Source organism: Haliotis rufescens, unplaced genomic scaffold, assembly GCF_023055435.1.
Source record: "Haliotis rufescens isolate VD_foot unplaced genomic scaffold, xgHalRufe1.0.p SCAF_5, whole genome shotgun sequence".
Classification (NCBI taxonomy): Eukaryota; Metazoa; Mollusca; class Gastropoda; order Lepetellida; family Haliotidae; genus Haliotis; species Haliotis rufescens.
The window spans coordinates 15642674-15659167 of NW_025964223.1; the positions used below are offsets into that span (position 1 = coordinate 15642674).

Sequence of the window (16494 nt, forward strand, 5' to 3'; positions counted from 1 at the left end):
AATCAAATTTAGATAACATCCTCATTTCAAGACAAATACTGCATAGTACAAAGATATGATCGTCTGTCCATGACTCAACGAACACAGCTACATCATACACCAATCCCAGGTCATATGCTTCCTAATCATCCAGTCACTTTTGAAACCAATCTCATTAAAATCAGATCTTAGTTCTCGCTAACGCTAAACAAAGATCTGAGAACATCCCATTATGGGTCATGTCAGACCGACCTTGCGCGAACTTTGACCGACCAATGGAATGACCAATCAGAAGGCAGCTTTCTCGTGCTTTACGGCACTAATTTCAAATTGGCGACCACGTTTCGAAACATATTTTGACAAATTCTTGACTACAAATTTGAAACCTGAACAAAAGAACATTCTGGAATGGCTAATATATGGTCTTGATTGTATGGATACAGTCGTTAAACCCGTAACTATCGTTCGTAGTTAAAGATTTCGAGGCTGCATGATCAGAAATAACATTCCGGCTGTCACTTTAATAATCTGGTAAGCGATGCTCTGATTGTTCGGAAGAAAGGTCATTCTGACGTGACCTGTAATGGGATGTCCTCAGATCTTTGTTTAGCAGTAGCGAGAACTGAGGTCTGATTTTAATGAGATTGCTTTTGAAACATGAAATAGTGTTTATACACAGCTGGCTGAGATCAACTATTTGATACACAGAACACTACAGCTACAATGGATACCAGATATGAACCTCCCACGACAGTCAGTCCACAACGCCTGCTGCTGCCTCACTTTCTTGCTTCCTCAAAGTTGGCCACAAACCAATCACACGTTTCCTTTATCGCTGGAAAAAAAGTAACATTTATTTCAATTTTTGTTTTTTCAAAATGTGTTGGGCATGTAAATGTCTGAACCAGACAAACCAGTGATTGATAGTATGAGCAACTTCCCATGCCATCAGGGTACGATGACACACAATCTACCAAGTCACCAAACTTGACCACCCGATCCATATAGTTGCCAAGGGACCTGGAATGCCATTGACAGAGCTACAGATAAGCTGCGTATTTGCATAAAATACCCCCCCTCCAATAAAAATATTCAAAACCCAATTACTTTCAATTAAGTTGCGTACAGAAACGCACACATTAAATGAAAAACTCAAATGAATTCAAACAGCACGCATATATATCCAATGAAGCTTTTTCAGCATGCATACAATGGAGCTAATTTCCGAAACACAATTACGAGCTAATTTACTTTCCGATTCAAGCCTATATTTAGAACCGTTATATACATCTAAAACATTTCATTTTTTTTAAATCTCAAAATGTTTACTCATTTTGAGAAAACCCCAATAGAGTGATGAATAGATAAGTGAAAAAATATTGGTTACCCAATGAAAAATGTAATAACCCAATTAAAATTGGAGTAAAAACTCAATTGTTCAAAAAGTTATCTGGAGCTCTGCATTGGGCTCATTCAAATTGAGAAACAAACTTGATAATTCTGTGCAATACATACGTTCATGCTAGGCCTGGGACAAGTCCAAATTTACTACCCGGGTACCTACTCCCCTATTACCCGACCCTACCCGGGTACCGGCTGTAGATATCTAGAGATACAAGGTGTCTGATTGGGAATTGTTTTACCATAGCCCTGGCAAAACATTAAGATACATGTATTAAACAATCTGGTCATGCATACACTGAAGTTGACTTCAGTTATATCTTTATTCAACCATATGAAAAGTCAGAAGGAAATGTGCATAGTCAGAAAGAAATGCGAACATTAGTGACTTGTAGTGTAACCATACAGTTCTCGATAATCTTTGTCGTGAAACAATATATCACGTGACTAACCACATGTCCTGGTAGTCCGGGGGTACCCGGGTCCTACTCTGTAGCCACCTGACCCGGGTACCCAAGTTACCCGTCCAAGCCCTAGTCCTTGCCCTCATCATCTTTGCCAAATTCTCATTGAATTGCACAGATAGGTTATCTATTGGTTTGCTCTTATTTGAATATTTTGGTCAACATATTTTGATGGTGAAAACAGAGGTATGAAGCAATGTCATAAAAAAGACACATTTCTCTCTATCGCTGCAGAATAGATTGTCAAGTGGTCAAACAAAGATGTATATATATCTGTATTGTTTCAATAGAATACCTTACCTTGTTCTATAGGTGTGAACTTGAAATCTGGGAGGTACTTTCGGAGTTTGCCATTGCTGGCCGTCTTCTTAAATTGCCCATCAGACTTGGTCGTGTCATACTGTAACAGTGTGGTTAGTGCAATCAGTATGGGATGATCTTGGATGCCCTAGACTACAAGGTGACCTTGGATGCCATACATCATACAATGACCTAGACTACAGGGAGGTCTTGGGAGACTGAGTCCACAGTTCGATTAATGCTGCATTCAGCAATATGACAGCGGTCTGAAATGAGTCTAGTCTGGAATAGACAATCCTGTCTTTGATATCATGAGCATCAATCTATGCAAGTGGAATACAATGACATGCATCAGCCAAGTCAGTGAGCTTGAATACCTAATCAGGTTAGTCAACTCTTACGACAAGCATGGCTTGCTGAAGATCAATTCTAATGCTAACCTTGGACGTCAAATACGACAGGATGACTTTGGACACCCTTGACCATAGGATAACAAAGGCCAAAGATTGATCTTGGGATGAACTAGACTCCTTGATTACCATGACAAAATAATGAGCCATACCAGATTACAGGATGACAATGAATACATACAAGATGACCTTGACAATACAGTTTGTTTGTTTGTTGATTAACGCCACACTCAGCAATTTTCAGCTATACAGGATGACCCGGACTATATACAGGATGTCCCGGACTACATACAAGATGTCCCTGGCTACATACAGGATGACCCAGGCTACATACAGGATGACCCAGACTACATATAGGATGACCCGGACTACATACAGGATGATCCAGACTTCATACAGGATGTCCCTGGCTACATACAGAATGACCCGGACTACATACAGGATGTCCCTGGCTACATACAGAATGACCCAGACTACAAACAGGATGACCCAGACTACATACAGAATGACCCGGACTACATACAGGATGTCCCTGGCTACATACAGAATGACCCAGACTACATACAGGATGTCCCTGGCTATATACAGGATGACCCGGACTACATACAGAATGACCCTGACTACATACAGGATGACCCAGACTACATACAGGATGACCCAGACTACATACAGGATGACGAAGACTACATACAGGATGACGAAGACTACATACAGGATGTCCCTGGCTACATACAGAATGACCCGGACTACATACAGGATTTCCCTGGCTACATCCAGGATGACCCAGACTACATACAGGATGTCCCTGGCTACATACAGAATGACCCGGACTACATACAGGATGACCCTGACCAGCAACACTGGCAAAGCTGCCCAGAAGAGTGTTCTCACCTTGACCTCCCCCTTGAATTCCATGGCTTCAACAACCAGCTCAGCGGCTCTCTTGATGCTGATCTCGTCCTCCTCGCCAACTGAAACAACCACACTCAAACCCCTCAGATACACATGTATGTCGTGCCATCATTTTATAAAACCATTACACCATCAGCAGCCCCCATATATTCTGTGAGAACTATATGTCACACCATTAGGGCTGGAACAAGACCAAATGTACTATGCTGATACCCAACCCCATGTCACCTGACCCTACTAAGACCTGAGAGTCTTATTGTTATTACAAAGTAGACACAATTAATGGATAACAACTTCTTTAATTACTATGAAGGCGACGTTTCAGTATAGATCCTTATACCGTTGTCAACCATACCGAAATGCCGCCTTTACAGTAATTAAAGAAGTTGTTATCCACAAATTGTGTCTACTTTGTCACCCGTCAACTTCTAAGTAATGCCTATCAAACAAAACTTATTGTTATTGCTGCTAAATAATATATCACATGACTAACCATGGGTCCGGGTAGTACTGTTGGTACCCGGCAGGTCCAAATCAGTACCAGAGTATTCGAGTTACCCGTCACAACCCTACACACAAACTCAAACTACATAATCACAGTGGATATTGTAAGAGGGTGAGTGAGTGAGCTTAATGCCATTTTAACAATATTCCAGCAAGGTCAAGGAGCTGGACACCAGAAGAGGCTTCCACACATTGTGGGGAATTGAAACCCAGGACTATGCTGACAAACGGATGCATTAACCGCTTGGCTACCCCACAACCCCTAATTGGGTGAGGAAGTGAGTGAATATTGTTTTATTCCTAACGCTTGTCCAGGTAAACAAATGGCATTGGGTATGATGAGAAGATGTTTACCTACTAAGTAAGGCTGGGACAAAGTCCAAATTTACTTCCCAGGTACTCGACACCCTATTACCCAGCCCTACCCCGATACCCGCTATAGGTCTCAAGAGTTGGGTACAAAATGTCCGAATGGGAATTGTTTTACCGCAGCCCTGGCAAAAACTATTTAGATACACGTATAAAACAATATGATCATGCATACACTGCAGTTGATAGACGATTTATCCTTACTCGAACATATAAAAGTCAGAACGAATGCTTGCATAGTGAGAAGGAAATGTGAACATTAGCTATACTTGTAGTGTAACCATTGTTTCATTGTTAATGTCATTATAGTATATCACGTGACTAACCACGGGTCCGGGTAGACATGTGGGTATCCGGGTCCTACTCAGGACACACCCGACCTGAGTACCCAAGTTACCCGTCCCAGCCCTACTACTAAGTAGTGCCTGAATGATAAGAGTTAGGTTTACATCCCAGGATGTCAGCTTGACATGGTAGGAAAGTTACATCTTCGACATTTACCTATTTGGTGAAAAAAAAAATATTACCGAAATATATTGTTTTTCAAGTAGTGAACCTGTGACTTACCAGAAAGGATGATGGGATCTATTTCCTCATACTCGCGGAGAACCCAGACAAAGAGCCTGGCCAGGTCAAGGGAGTAGATGAACTGTCGGCGCGGGGAGCCTGTGCCCCACACAGTGAAGGGAGTGTTGTTCTCTGGGAAGCAGAAATAACTGAGTCAAACACACTCTCATACGCTATCGTCAATATTTCCACCTGAATTTAAAGTAATTATTTTCAGTCTTCTGCTGTTTGCAAGGGTTGAGCGAGTGAATGAATGAGTGAGTTGGGTATGGTGCTAACAAACCCAGAAACAAAATCAGGGCAAACTGGGATTCAAACCCCCAGTCATAGGTTTCTGGGTGCCCAATGAAAGCACCTTTGATGACTGGGCCACCTGTGCCCCTTGCAAAGTTTATAATATCCCTATCATCTAATGCTTTTTAACTACAACTACTCTTGATGATGAATCATGAACAACTTTTATTGTAAAACTCAGGGCCCAAATCAGTGTTAAACAAGGGAGACGAACTGTTTGACCAGGTAAGACTTAATATTGGAGCATGGAATGTCGACTCACTCTTTGCCATGTAGACTTTGTGCATGAGCCCCGGTAGTACATGGCCATCTTCCAGGTTGAAGTTGTCATAGGCACCGAACACATTGGTGGGGATCACAGATGTGAAATGGCAGCCATGCTGTGCGTGATAGGCTCTGAAATATCACAGTCATTGTTAAGGAGGACCTTGAGTCTTGAGTGCTGAACTTCTTCTTTCAAAATAAAGCATCACATCATGATCTAGTTCAATCTGAAGATAAATGTCTTGGTGAGTAAGTGTGTATGGTTTTACACCATTTTTAGCAATATTCCATTAGTACCACAGTCTGAAATGTTATTAGAGGCTGCAGAAACTGTCCTCAATATATATGTAGTAATACTAAATTGCAGCAAATGATTGAAGTGCTGGCATAATTTGAGAACTATCAGCAGCAACAAACTAGCGACGCCAGCATGAGCAAACAAAGCATTCCTTGGAATGTTTAGAGGTACCCCTTGAGATTCAAGTGTGCCACAGAGCACAACTAGGGATGTTCAGATGTGCCCATTGAGATTCATGTGTGCCACAGAGCACAACTAGGGATGTTCAGATGTGCCCATTGAGATTCATGTGTGCCACAGAGCACAACTAGGGATGTTCAGATGTGCCCATTGAGATTCAAGTGTGCCACAGAGCACAACTAGGGATGTTCAGATGTGCCCATTGAGATTCATGTGTGCCACAGAGCACAACTAGGGATGTTCAGATGTGCCCATTGAGATTCATGTGTGCCACAGAGCACACCTGGGGATGTTCAGATGTGCCCCTTGAGATTAAAGTGTGCCACAGAGCACACCTGGGGATGTTCAGATGTGCCCCTTGAGATTAAAGTGTGCCACAGAGCACACCTGGGGATGTTCAGATGTGCCCCTTGAGATTCAAGTGTGCCACAGAGCACACCTGGGGATGTCAGATGTGCCCCTTGAGATTCAAGTGTGCCACAGAGCACACCTGGGAATGTTTAGATGTGCCCCTTGAGATTCAAGTGTGCCACAGAGCACACCTGGGGATGTCAGATGTGCCCCTTGAGATTCATGTGTGCCACAGAGCACACCTGGGGATGTTCAGATGTGCCCCTTGAGATTCAAGTGTGCCACAGAGCACACCTGGGAATGTTTAGATGTGCCCCTTGAGATTCATGTGTGCCACAGAGCACACCTGGGGATGTTCAGATGTGCCCCTTGAGATTCAAGTGTGCCACAGAGCACACCTGGGGATGTTCAGATGTGCCCCTTGAGATTCAAGTGTGCCACAGAGCATGTGTGTCTATGAGTTTATTTGTGTGAGAGTTCACAGCCATTATGATCTTCTTGTCCTTCTTTCAACTGTCTGTTCGGGGTCAACTGGAAATTTCACTTCACACAACCTTTACTTACTTATTCTGAATGTCAATAAGACGTTTGGCATAAGAGTATCCAAAGTTGCTGTTATGTGGGGGGCCATTGTGAACCTGGAAGAAGAGAGAGAATTAGTCTCAGCATGCTACAAACACTCGAAGTGTACAACATATCATTGGGAACTCTTGCTGTTACCTCTATAGTTTAGCAAGCTATCAAGTGTAAAAATAATCTGTCATACAGACCCTGAAACAAATATATCCAAACCAGCCCATGCAAGTCTATGATATTTGCCATGTCTAGATTACTGCAGTTGCAGGAAGAAAGTCCCTGGGCACCTTTTTATAATATTTTATGACCATAATTTAACAACGTTTTTTTTCTTCTGTAAAATAGTACATTATAGAAACGAGATGATAGTCTAGTGCAACCCCTATTTTGCATGCTAGCTCAAAAACTAGTAGCCAATATTGCAGAGATACTTAGAACTCACCCTTGTCAGATCAAATGCGGAATTGGTCTACCATGCTTTCAATATTGTGGAAGGTGGTTCGTCTTACCATGGTTTCATCAATAGGGTAGGTTCAACAATAGATTAGAGGGTCCATCTTACCATGGTTTCATCAATGGGGTAGGTTCAACAATAGATTAGAGGGTCCATCTTACCATGGTTTCATCAATGGGGTAGGGAGTCAATCTTACCATGGTTTCAACAATAGGGTAGGGGGTCCATGTCACCATGGTTTCATCAATGGGGTAGGTTCAACAATAGGGTAGGGGGTCCGTCTTACCATGGTTTCATCAATGAGGTAGGTTCATCAATGGGGTAGGGGTCTGTCTTACCATGGTTTCATCAATGGGGTAGGGGGTCTGTCTTACCATGGTTTCATCAATGGGGTAGGGGGTCCATCTTACCATGGTTTCATCAATGGGGTAGGGCCAACAATAGGGTAGGGGTCCGTCTTACCATGGTTTCATCAATGGGGTAGGGGGTCCATCTTACCATGGTTTCATCAATGGGGTAGCGGTCTGTCTTACCATGGTTTCATCAATGGGGTATGTTGAACAATAGGGTAGGGGGTCTGTTTTACCATTGTTTCATCAATGGGGTGTGTTCAACAATAGGGTAGAGGGTCCGTCTTACCATGGTTTCATCAATGGGGTATGTTGAACAATAGGGTAGGGGTCTGTCTTACCATGGTTTCATCAATGGGGTAGGGGTCTGTCTTACCATGGTTTCATCAATGGGGTATGTTGAACAATAGGGTAGGGGGTCTGTCTTACCATGGTTTCATCACTGGGGTATGTTGAACAATAGGGTAGGGGGTCTGTCTTACCATGGTTTCATCAATGGGTATGTTGAACAATAGGGTAGGGGGTCTGTCTTACCATGGTTTCATCAATGGGTATGTTGAACAATAGGGTAGGGGGTCTGTCTTACCATGGTTTCATCAATGGGGTATGTTGAACAATAGGGAAGGGGGTCTGTCTTACCATGGTTTCATCGATGGGGTATGTTGAACAATAGGGAAGGGGGTCTGTCTTACCATGGTTTCATCAATGGGGTATGTTGAACAATAGGGTAGGGGATCTGTCTTACCATGGTTTCATCAATGGGTATGTTGAACAATAGGGTAGGGGGTCTGTCTTAACATGGTTTCATCAATGGGTATGTTGAACAATAGGGTAGGGGGTCTGTCTTACCATGGTTTCATCAATGGGTATGTTGAACAATAGGGAAGGGGGTCTGTCTTACCATGGTTTCATCAATGGGTATGTTGAACAATAGGGTAGGGGGGGTCTGTCTTACCATGGTTTCATCAATGGGGTAGGTTCAACAATAGGGTAGGGGGTCTGTCTTACCATGGTTTCATCAATGGGGTAGGTTCAACAATAGGGTAGGGGTTCCATCTTACCATGGTTTCATCAATGGGGTATGTTGAACAATAGGGTAGGGGTTCCATCTTACGATGGTTTCATCAATTGGGTAGGGGGTCCATCTTACCATTGTTTCATCAATGGGGTAGGGGGTCCGTCTTACCATGGTTTCATCAATGGGGTATGTTGAACAATAGGGTAGGGGGTCTGTCTTACCATGGTTTCATCAATTGGGTATGTTGAACAATAGGGTAGGGGTCTGACCTACCATGGTTTCATCAATGGGGTATGTTGAACAATAGGGTAGGGGGTCTGTCTTACCATGGTTTCATCAATGGGGTAGGGGGACCATCTTACCATTGTTTCATCAATGGGGTAGGGGGTCCGTCTTACCATTGTTTCATCAATGGGGTAGGTTCAACAATAGGGTAGGGGGTCCGTCTTACCATTGTTTCATCAATGAGGTAGGTTCAACAATAGGGTAGGGGGTCTGTCTTACCATTGTTTCATCAATGGGGTATGTTGAACAATAGGGTAGGGGGTCCGTCTTACCATGGTTTCATCAATGAGGTAGGTTCATTAATGGGGTAGGGGTCTGTCTTACCATGGTTTCATCAATGGGGTAGGGGGTCTGTCTTACCATGGTTTCATCAATGGGGTAGGGGTCTGTCTTACCATGGTTTCATCAATAGGGTAGGGGGTCCGTCTTACCATTGTTTCATCAATGGGGTAGGGGTCTGTCTTACCATGGTTTCATCAATGGGGTAGGGGTCTGTCTTACCATGGTTTCATCAATGGGGTAGGGGGTCTGTCTTACCATGGTTTCATCAATGGGGTATGTGGTTTTGTCAGGGAAGATACAGGTGGAGAGACAGGACACCACCTTCTTCACTCCATGTTTGTAGCTGGTGTTGAGGATGTTGTCATTGATCTTATTGTTCACCCGCTGGAACACAGAATATAACCGCAAAATGATCTTGGATGGGAAGATGTTGAAGATAGTAGCAATATGAAGATATTTCTGCCTGGATGCCTTTCTATTTCCACATTTATGAATAATTCATTTGGATTCCAGTTCATAAATATGACAAGCTTTATAACTAATGAATAGGAAATAAGTATGTATTTAAGGTGCCAAATTCTCAAATTCTCCCTGAAACAGAAGTAACAACAAATAAACAGAAAAGGTGACATTCATTTGCCAGGAGTGTGCAAAAATACACCAGTTTTACACAAAAGGGCATTCCCAAAGTGGTATCAGATAAAAATAGTTCCATCAGTACAGATTGCTTGCTCTGAGTTCATATCCTTGAGTGTTCTGTTGAGACCAAGGTTTCACTTGACTCAAAATATTGCATCCTATACACATTCAAATGACCTACATTGAGTAGGCGTGTCAGCTTAATGTGGGAGTAAAGCCCGAAGTGATGCAGGTCTCAGATGTTTACCACTTCGGTGAAAGCCACGAGCACGGGTATGCTGCTGACAAACCTAGAAACATAATCGGGGCAAACCGGGAAGACCCACAATCATAGGTTTCTGGCGTGCCCAAGGGACGCAACTCTGCACAGAAAATTGCGGCGCCTTAGATGACTGGGCCACCAACCTACATTAAAGAACTGTGGGGCTAACCAAAGTATGGCAATTTCAACTACTGAAAATGGAGATTGCATGGTACATAAAACTGACATTTAAATTCTGTTAAGTGAATGAAGGAGTATGGTATTAACCCGCTCTTAGCGATATTCCAACAATATCACGGAAGAGGACACCAGAAATGCCCTTCAAACATTGTACCCATGTGGGAAGTCCAACACTGGCCTTTGGCGTGATGAGCGAGTATTTCAGCCACTAGGCTACCACACCACCCCAAAATTCTGGTAAGAAATACATATATACTTCATGGTGTCAACAGTCTATTTTCTTCAAGCTTAATTTGAAATCCCAATCTATAATAGGCTTAAGCCTTCTGAGTATCTTCAAAATAGGACACAAGTGACATTTTTTTAAAATCAAGTGCAGCATGACACATGATGCAAGTCCCATGACTCGGAGACCACCAAAATGTAATACTGATGGTTCCCTGGACCTAAAAATAAATAGACCCAAAATAAATCCCTGCAAGAATGAACCTGAATTAGGGGAAAATACAAGCCTGACATACCAGAAAGTCAAGGTTGTACTTGAGGTTGCGGAACAAACCTCCAACAAGAGCTGCTAGATGGATGACGTGGGTTGGTTTGATCTTCTCAAACAAGGCTTCCGTCGCTGCAACGTCTCTGAAAATAATCCTTCGTGCACTCAGTACTGCTAGCTGCTAAAGAATGGCACAAGAAAAAATCTAACCTTCTTCATAAATATAAAGGTGAGGTGCAACATTGCGTTCAAGATTATTGCATTTATATAGCGACGTGCATGCACTTGTGTGTGGCTGCTGGTGCTAGTCCGGACTGATACCGATTTATGGTGCTAGCCCACAGAGATGCCATTCCGCAGTTTAACATGAATACACCAATCAGACACAGTATGCGGACTCCAAGCCAACCAGTCCTTAATGCTAAGTGCCAGGCAGAGTAACAACAAGTACCAAATCTTTTGGTTTGACATGGCAGGGGATCAAAACCCAGACATTCCGTCCCTGGGTGGACACTCTACCACTAGACCACAGAAGTGGTCACATAAATTTACACAACTTAATGAAGCCCACAATTCAAATGGTGAGTTAGTGTTGGATTTTATAGTCAAGGTAAACTGGGATTCCAACCCAAGATCATAAGTTTCTGGCTTGCAAACTTTGCCCCCCCACTATTCAAATAGACTGATGTACTCACGAAAGATCAGCATCTTTTGAAGACACAAAGTGCCACTCTTCGTCATCCCTTTTCAGTTCAGCAGTGGCAACTGTCTCAATGGCCTTGCCCACCAGACCTGTGCCTCCTGTGACCATCACTACTTTCTTCTCTGTTGCCATGGTTACTTGTGTCTACAAAATTTGTGCAAAGGCGATAAAGAATGTCCACCTTACAAATTTACCTCACGTTCTGGACCATCAACAACTTTCCCTGTCAATGTTTACCTCACGTTCTGGACCATCAACAACTTTCCCCGCCAATGTTTACCTCACGTTCTGGACCATCAACAACTTTCCCTGTCAATGTTTACCTCACATTCTGGACAATCAACAACTTTCCCCGTCAATGTTTACCTCACATTCTGGACCATCAACAAGTTTCCCTGTCAATGTTTACCTCACGTTCTGGACCATCAGCAACTTTCCCTGTCAATGTTTACCTCACGTTCTGGACCATCAACAACTTTCCCCGTCAATGTTTACCTCACGTTCTGGACCATCAACAACTTTCCTTGTCAATGTTTACCTTACGTTCTGGACCATCAACAACTTTCCCCGTCAATGTTTACCAGACAGTGTAATTACATAATTATTTTGCATACTTCAGTATGGTTTTGTTGACATGGTATTCCCCGTGTTTCGTGCTCACGGTAATGTCTTTCCATGGGGGAAAAAAACATCCAAACTCATAATTCGTGTATAATGCGCACCCCCTTCTACACAGCTGTGTTTTTTCGAAAAATAAGTGCGCACTATACTCAAGAAAATACGGTACCTCACGTTCTGGACCATCAACAACTTTCCTTGTCCATGTTCACCTCACATTCTGGACCATCAACAACTTTCCCCATCGATGTTTCCCTCACTTTCTGGACCATCAACAACTTTCCATGTCAATGTTTACCTCACTTTCTGGACCATCAACAACTTTCCCTGTCAATGTTTACCTCACTTTCTGGACCATCAACAATTTTCCCTGTCAATGTTTACCTCACTTTCTGGACCATCAACAACTTTCCCTGTCAATGTTTACCTCACGTTCTGGAACATCAACAACTTTCCCTGTCAATGTTTACCTCATGTTCTGGACCATCAACAACTTTCCCCATCGATGTTTACATCATGTTCTGGACCATCAACAACTTTCCCCGTCCATGTTTACCTCACTTTCTGGAACATCAACAACTTTCCCTGTCAATGTTAACCTTACGTTCTGGACCATCAACAACTTTCCCTGTCCATGTTTACCTCACGTTCTGGACCATCAACAACTTTCCCTGTCCATGTTTACCTCACGTTCTGGACCATCAACAACTTTCCCTGTCAATGTTTACCTTACTTTCTGGACCATCAACAAGTTTCCCTGTCAATGTTTACCTCACGTTCTGGACCATCAACAACTTTCCCTGTCAATGTTTACCTCACATTCTGGACCATCAACAACTTTCCCCGCCGATGTTTACCTTACGTTCTGAACCATCAACAACTTTCCCCGTCAATGTTTACCTCACATTCTGGACCATCAACAACTTTCCCTGTCAATGTTTACCTCACGTTCTGGACCATCAACAAGTTTCCCCGTCGATGTTTACCTCACGCTCTGGACCATCAACAACTTTCCCTGTCAATGTTTACCTCACGTTCTGGACCATCAACAAGTTTCCCCGTCGATGTTTACCTCACGCTCTGGACCATCAACAACTATCCCTGTCAATGTTTACCTCACGTTCTGTGTTTCACTTGATCAATCAGCATCAAGCTACTTTATATAAGCTTGATTGATTACTAGAAATCAAAACAAAGTCTTCATTTGACTCGTGTATTCAGAACCATGCTACATCCGGTTACAACGCATTACGTCACAGGGAGGTAATTCCCGTGCTATATATAGATTGTATTTATAAGGGAATTCCACATGCACCAACACCAGAAACATATGGACTGAGATTCTACTCAGTAGCACAGTCCACGATTCTACCCAGTAACAATGGACTGAGATACTACCTAGTAACAATGGACTGAGATTCAACCCAGTTATATATGGACAGAGATATTACCCAGTAACACGGTACATGATTCTACCCAGTAACAATGGACTGAGATTCAACCCAGTTATATATGGACAGAGATATTACCCAGTAACACAGTACATGATTCTACCCAGTAACAATGGACTGAGATACTACCTAGTAACAATGGACTGAGATTCAACACAGTAATATATGGACAGAGATATTACCCAGTAACACAGTACATGATTCTACCCAGTAACAATGGACTGAGATACTACCTAGTAACAATGGACTGAGATTCAACCCAGTAATATATGGACAGAGATATTACCCAGTAACACTGTACATGATTCTACCCAGTAACAATGGACTAAGATTCTACACAGTAACAACTTTATGGACTAAGATACTATACTAGCCACATTAAGAAACTGTGCACGGAGAAAATATAGATATAAGGGCACACCGTCCATATATGAAATATAGGTTTGAACACAGCAATTATTGGAGACATTCAAACGCTCATGCACGTGCCATGCGATATGACGTCATTGATGGGGGCCTATGGACGTGCAATGTGTTACTGCACGTGCATCCTGTGCAGCTGTACACAGCATGTGCAACTCAAAATTTGCTGTCACTTTGGAAAGCATGATCTGTGGTCATCCAAAAATTCAAAACTTCTCAGGCGCAGACACAAGCATATCACAAGCAAATCATGCCAAGATTGACAGCTGCACAGCGTCATGAAGCCATTGGAATGATCCGGGCAGGAATGAGGCAACAACAGGTGGCAACACATTTCCAATGCCATCGTAACACGATATCGGCATTGGTGAGGCGTTATCAGAACACAAATGACGTTGCGAACCACCCACGTTCAGGACGTCCCCAAGTAACGACGCCAAGACAGGACAGATGGATTCGAGTTACACAACTCCGACACAGGTTCCAAAAGGCAGTAACGACTTCCCAGACAATTCCTGGACTGTACCGTATCCATCCCAACACAGTCAGGAATCGTTTACGTCAGTAGGACGCCCTGCCATACGTCCCATCCTGACACACCGTCATCGAGTCAACCGTCTAAGATGGTGTCGAAAACATGTTCGCCAACCTCGAATATGGTGGAGAAATGTTGTCTTTACAGATGAATCGAGGTTCAACATTTCCCACAATGACGGGCGCCAACGTGTCTACCGGCGTTTGGGAGAACGTTATGCACGCAACTGTATTGTGGAGAGGAATCGTTTTGGAGGTGGCTCTGTGATGATTTGGGGTGGGATAACAGCACGGCACCGAACCCCTTTGGTGGTTGTTCAGGGCAATCTCACCGGTGTTGGCTACAGAGATCAGATTCTGAGGCCTGTGGTCATTCCTTTCCTGCAACGTCATGGCCCGGGATTGACATTTCAACAGGACAACGCTCGTCCTCACACGGCTAGGGTCGCAATGGATTTCCTTCACCATAACAATGTCATGTTACTGCCATGGCCTGCAATTTCTCCAGATCTCTCCCCAATAGAGCATGTGTGGGATGAAATGGAGCGCCGTCTGCGTCGTCTTCCACATCCTCCAGATAACGTCTGTGACTTGGCACAGGATTTGAGGAGGATATGGCAGGCCATTCCCCAGGCCTCATGCCCATTTGGTGGACTCCATGCGTCGCCGATGCACTGCTGTGATTCACGCACAGGGTGGTCATACCCGTTATTGACTTTGTGACTTTGTCGTATGACCCCCTACTGCATTTTGATCTTCTGACGTCATCGTAACAGATGTTGTTCAGGTCCCGTTGACATTTTCTGATGGTCCGATCATTCAACTGCTACAGCGTCTGCATCATTTTGTTCTTGCTGTGTTGTATTTCAATCCAGAATATATTTTCTCCGTGCACAGTTTCTTTATGTGGCTAGTATATATACAGTAACATATCGACAGAGATACTTTTTTTTATTTAATGTTTAACACCACACTCAGCAATATTCCAGCTATATGACAGCGGTCTGTCAATGATCAAGTCTGGACCATACAATCCTGTGATTGACAACACAAGCATAGATCCACGAAATTTGGATCGATGACATGCATCAACCAAGACAGCGAGCCTGACCACCTGTCAGTCGCCTCTTTCGACAACCATAGTCGCTTTTGACTGCAAGCATGGGTTGGTGAAGACCTATATACTAGATTCTACCCCGGATCTTCACGGGTCGTTTCAGCACGGACTTGTATAATAGGCCGTATATATATAGGTCCGTGGTTTCAGTAAAGATGTAACTTCAGTCGACTTAAGTACCTGTATGATCTAAACGTTTTATACGTGTATGTAAATAACGTTTGCCAGGGCTCGGGTAAAACAATTCCCAATTGGAAATTATGTACCCAATTCTTGAGACCTACAGTGGGTACGCGGGTAGGGTCGGGTAGTGGGTGGGGTCGGGTAGTGGTTGGGGTCGAGTACCCGGGTCGTAAATTTGGACTGTCCCAGCCCTAAAATTTCGATCCACTTATCATACTAGTTGCCAATATAACCACTCCCACTTGTATGGGTAATATCTTTAAAATTCCATCTGCCAAAACTCTAAAAGGAACGCTATGGAACACATTAGCAGTAAGACACAGAATAACATCCACAAGCTTACCTGTGCCACGCTGACTACCGGTCACTGAAGGGAAAGAATTTGACACGTGATCATACACGCACACTGATAGGTCCCTGGCGGAAACATCCGAAGCAAATGAAACAAGGGGTCGTCTCAAGATATGTATAGTTATTTTCCCAATCTTTATCACGCTACCATTCTTACATGCTTGATATATCGGGTAATTTTTATCATGTGTTTAATGTTATACACTGGAAAAAAATCCAAAGCGTGAATCCGGAGCGTGCATCCATGCCTATTTATTGACTGAGTAAACAGTATGTTGTACC

The 16494-nt window shown here is 43.3% G+C and overlaps 1 protein-coding gene across 1 annotated transcript; it reads right to left on the minus strand.

Moving 5' to 3' along the window:
• Positions 1-357: 357 nt before the first annotated feature.
• LOC124113274 (GDP-L-fucose synthase-like) lies at positions 358-16289 on the minus strand. The gene is made up of 10 exons (XM_046473568.2): positions 16205-16289; positions 11528-11679; positions 10861-10975; positions 9514-9642; positions 6858-6931; positions 5463-5596; positions 4907-5038; positions 3446-3525; positions 2145-2244; positions 358-814 (listed from the first exon to the last, which is right to left on the minus strand). The coding sequence occupies exons 2-10, from the start codon at positions 11665-11667 to the stop codon at positions 759-761; spliced, it is 960 nt and encodes a 319-aa protein (XP_046329524.1). The 5' UTR covers positions 11668-11679; positions 16205-16289; the 3' UTR covers positions 358-758.
• Positions 16290-16494: the final 205 nt, after the last annotated feature.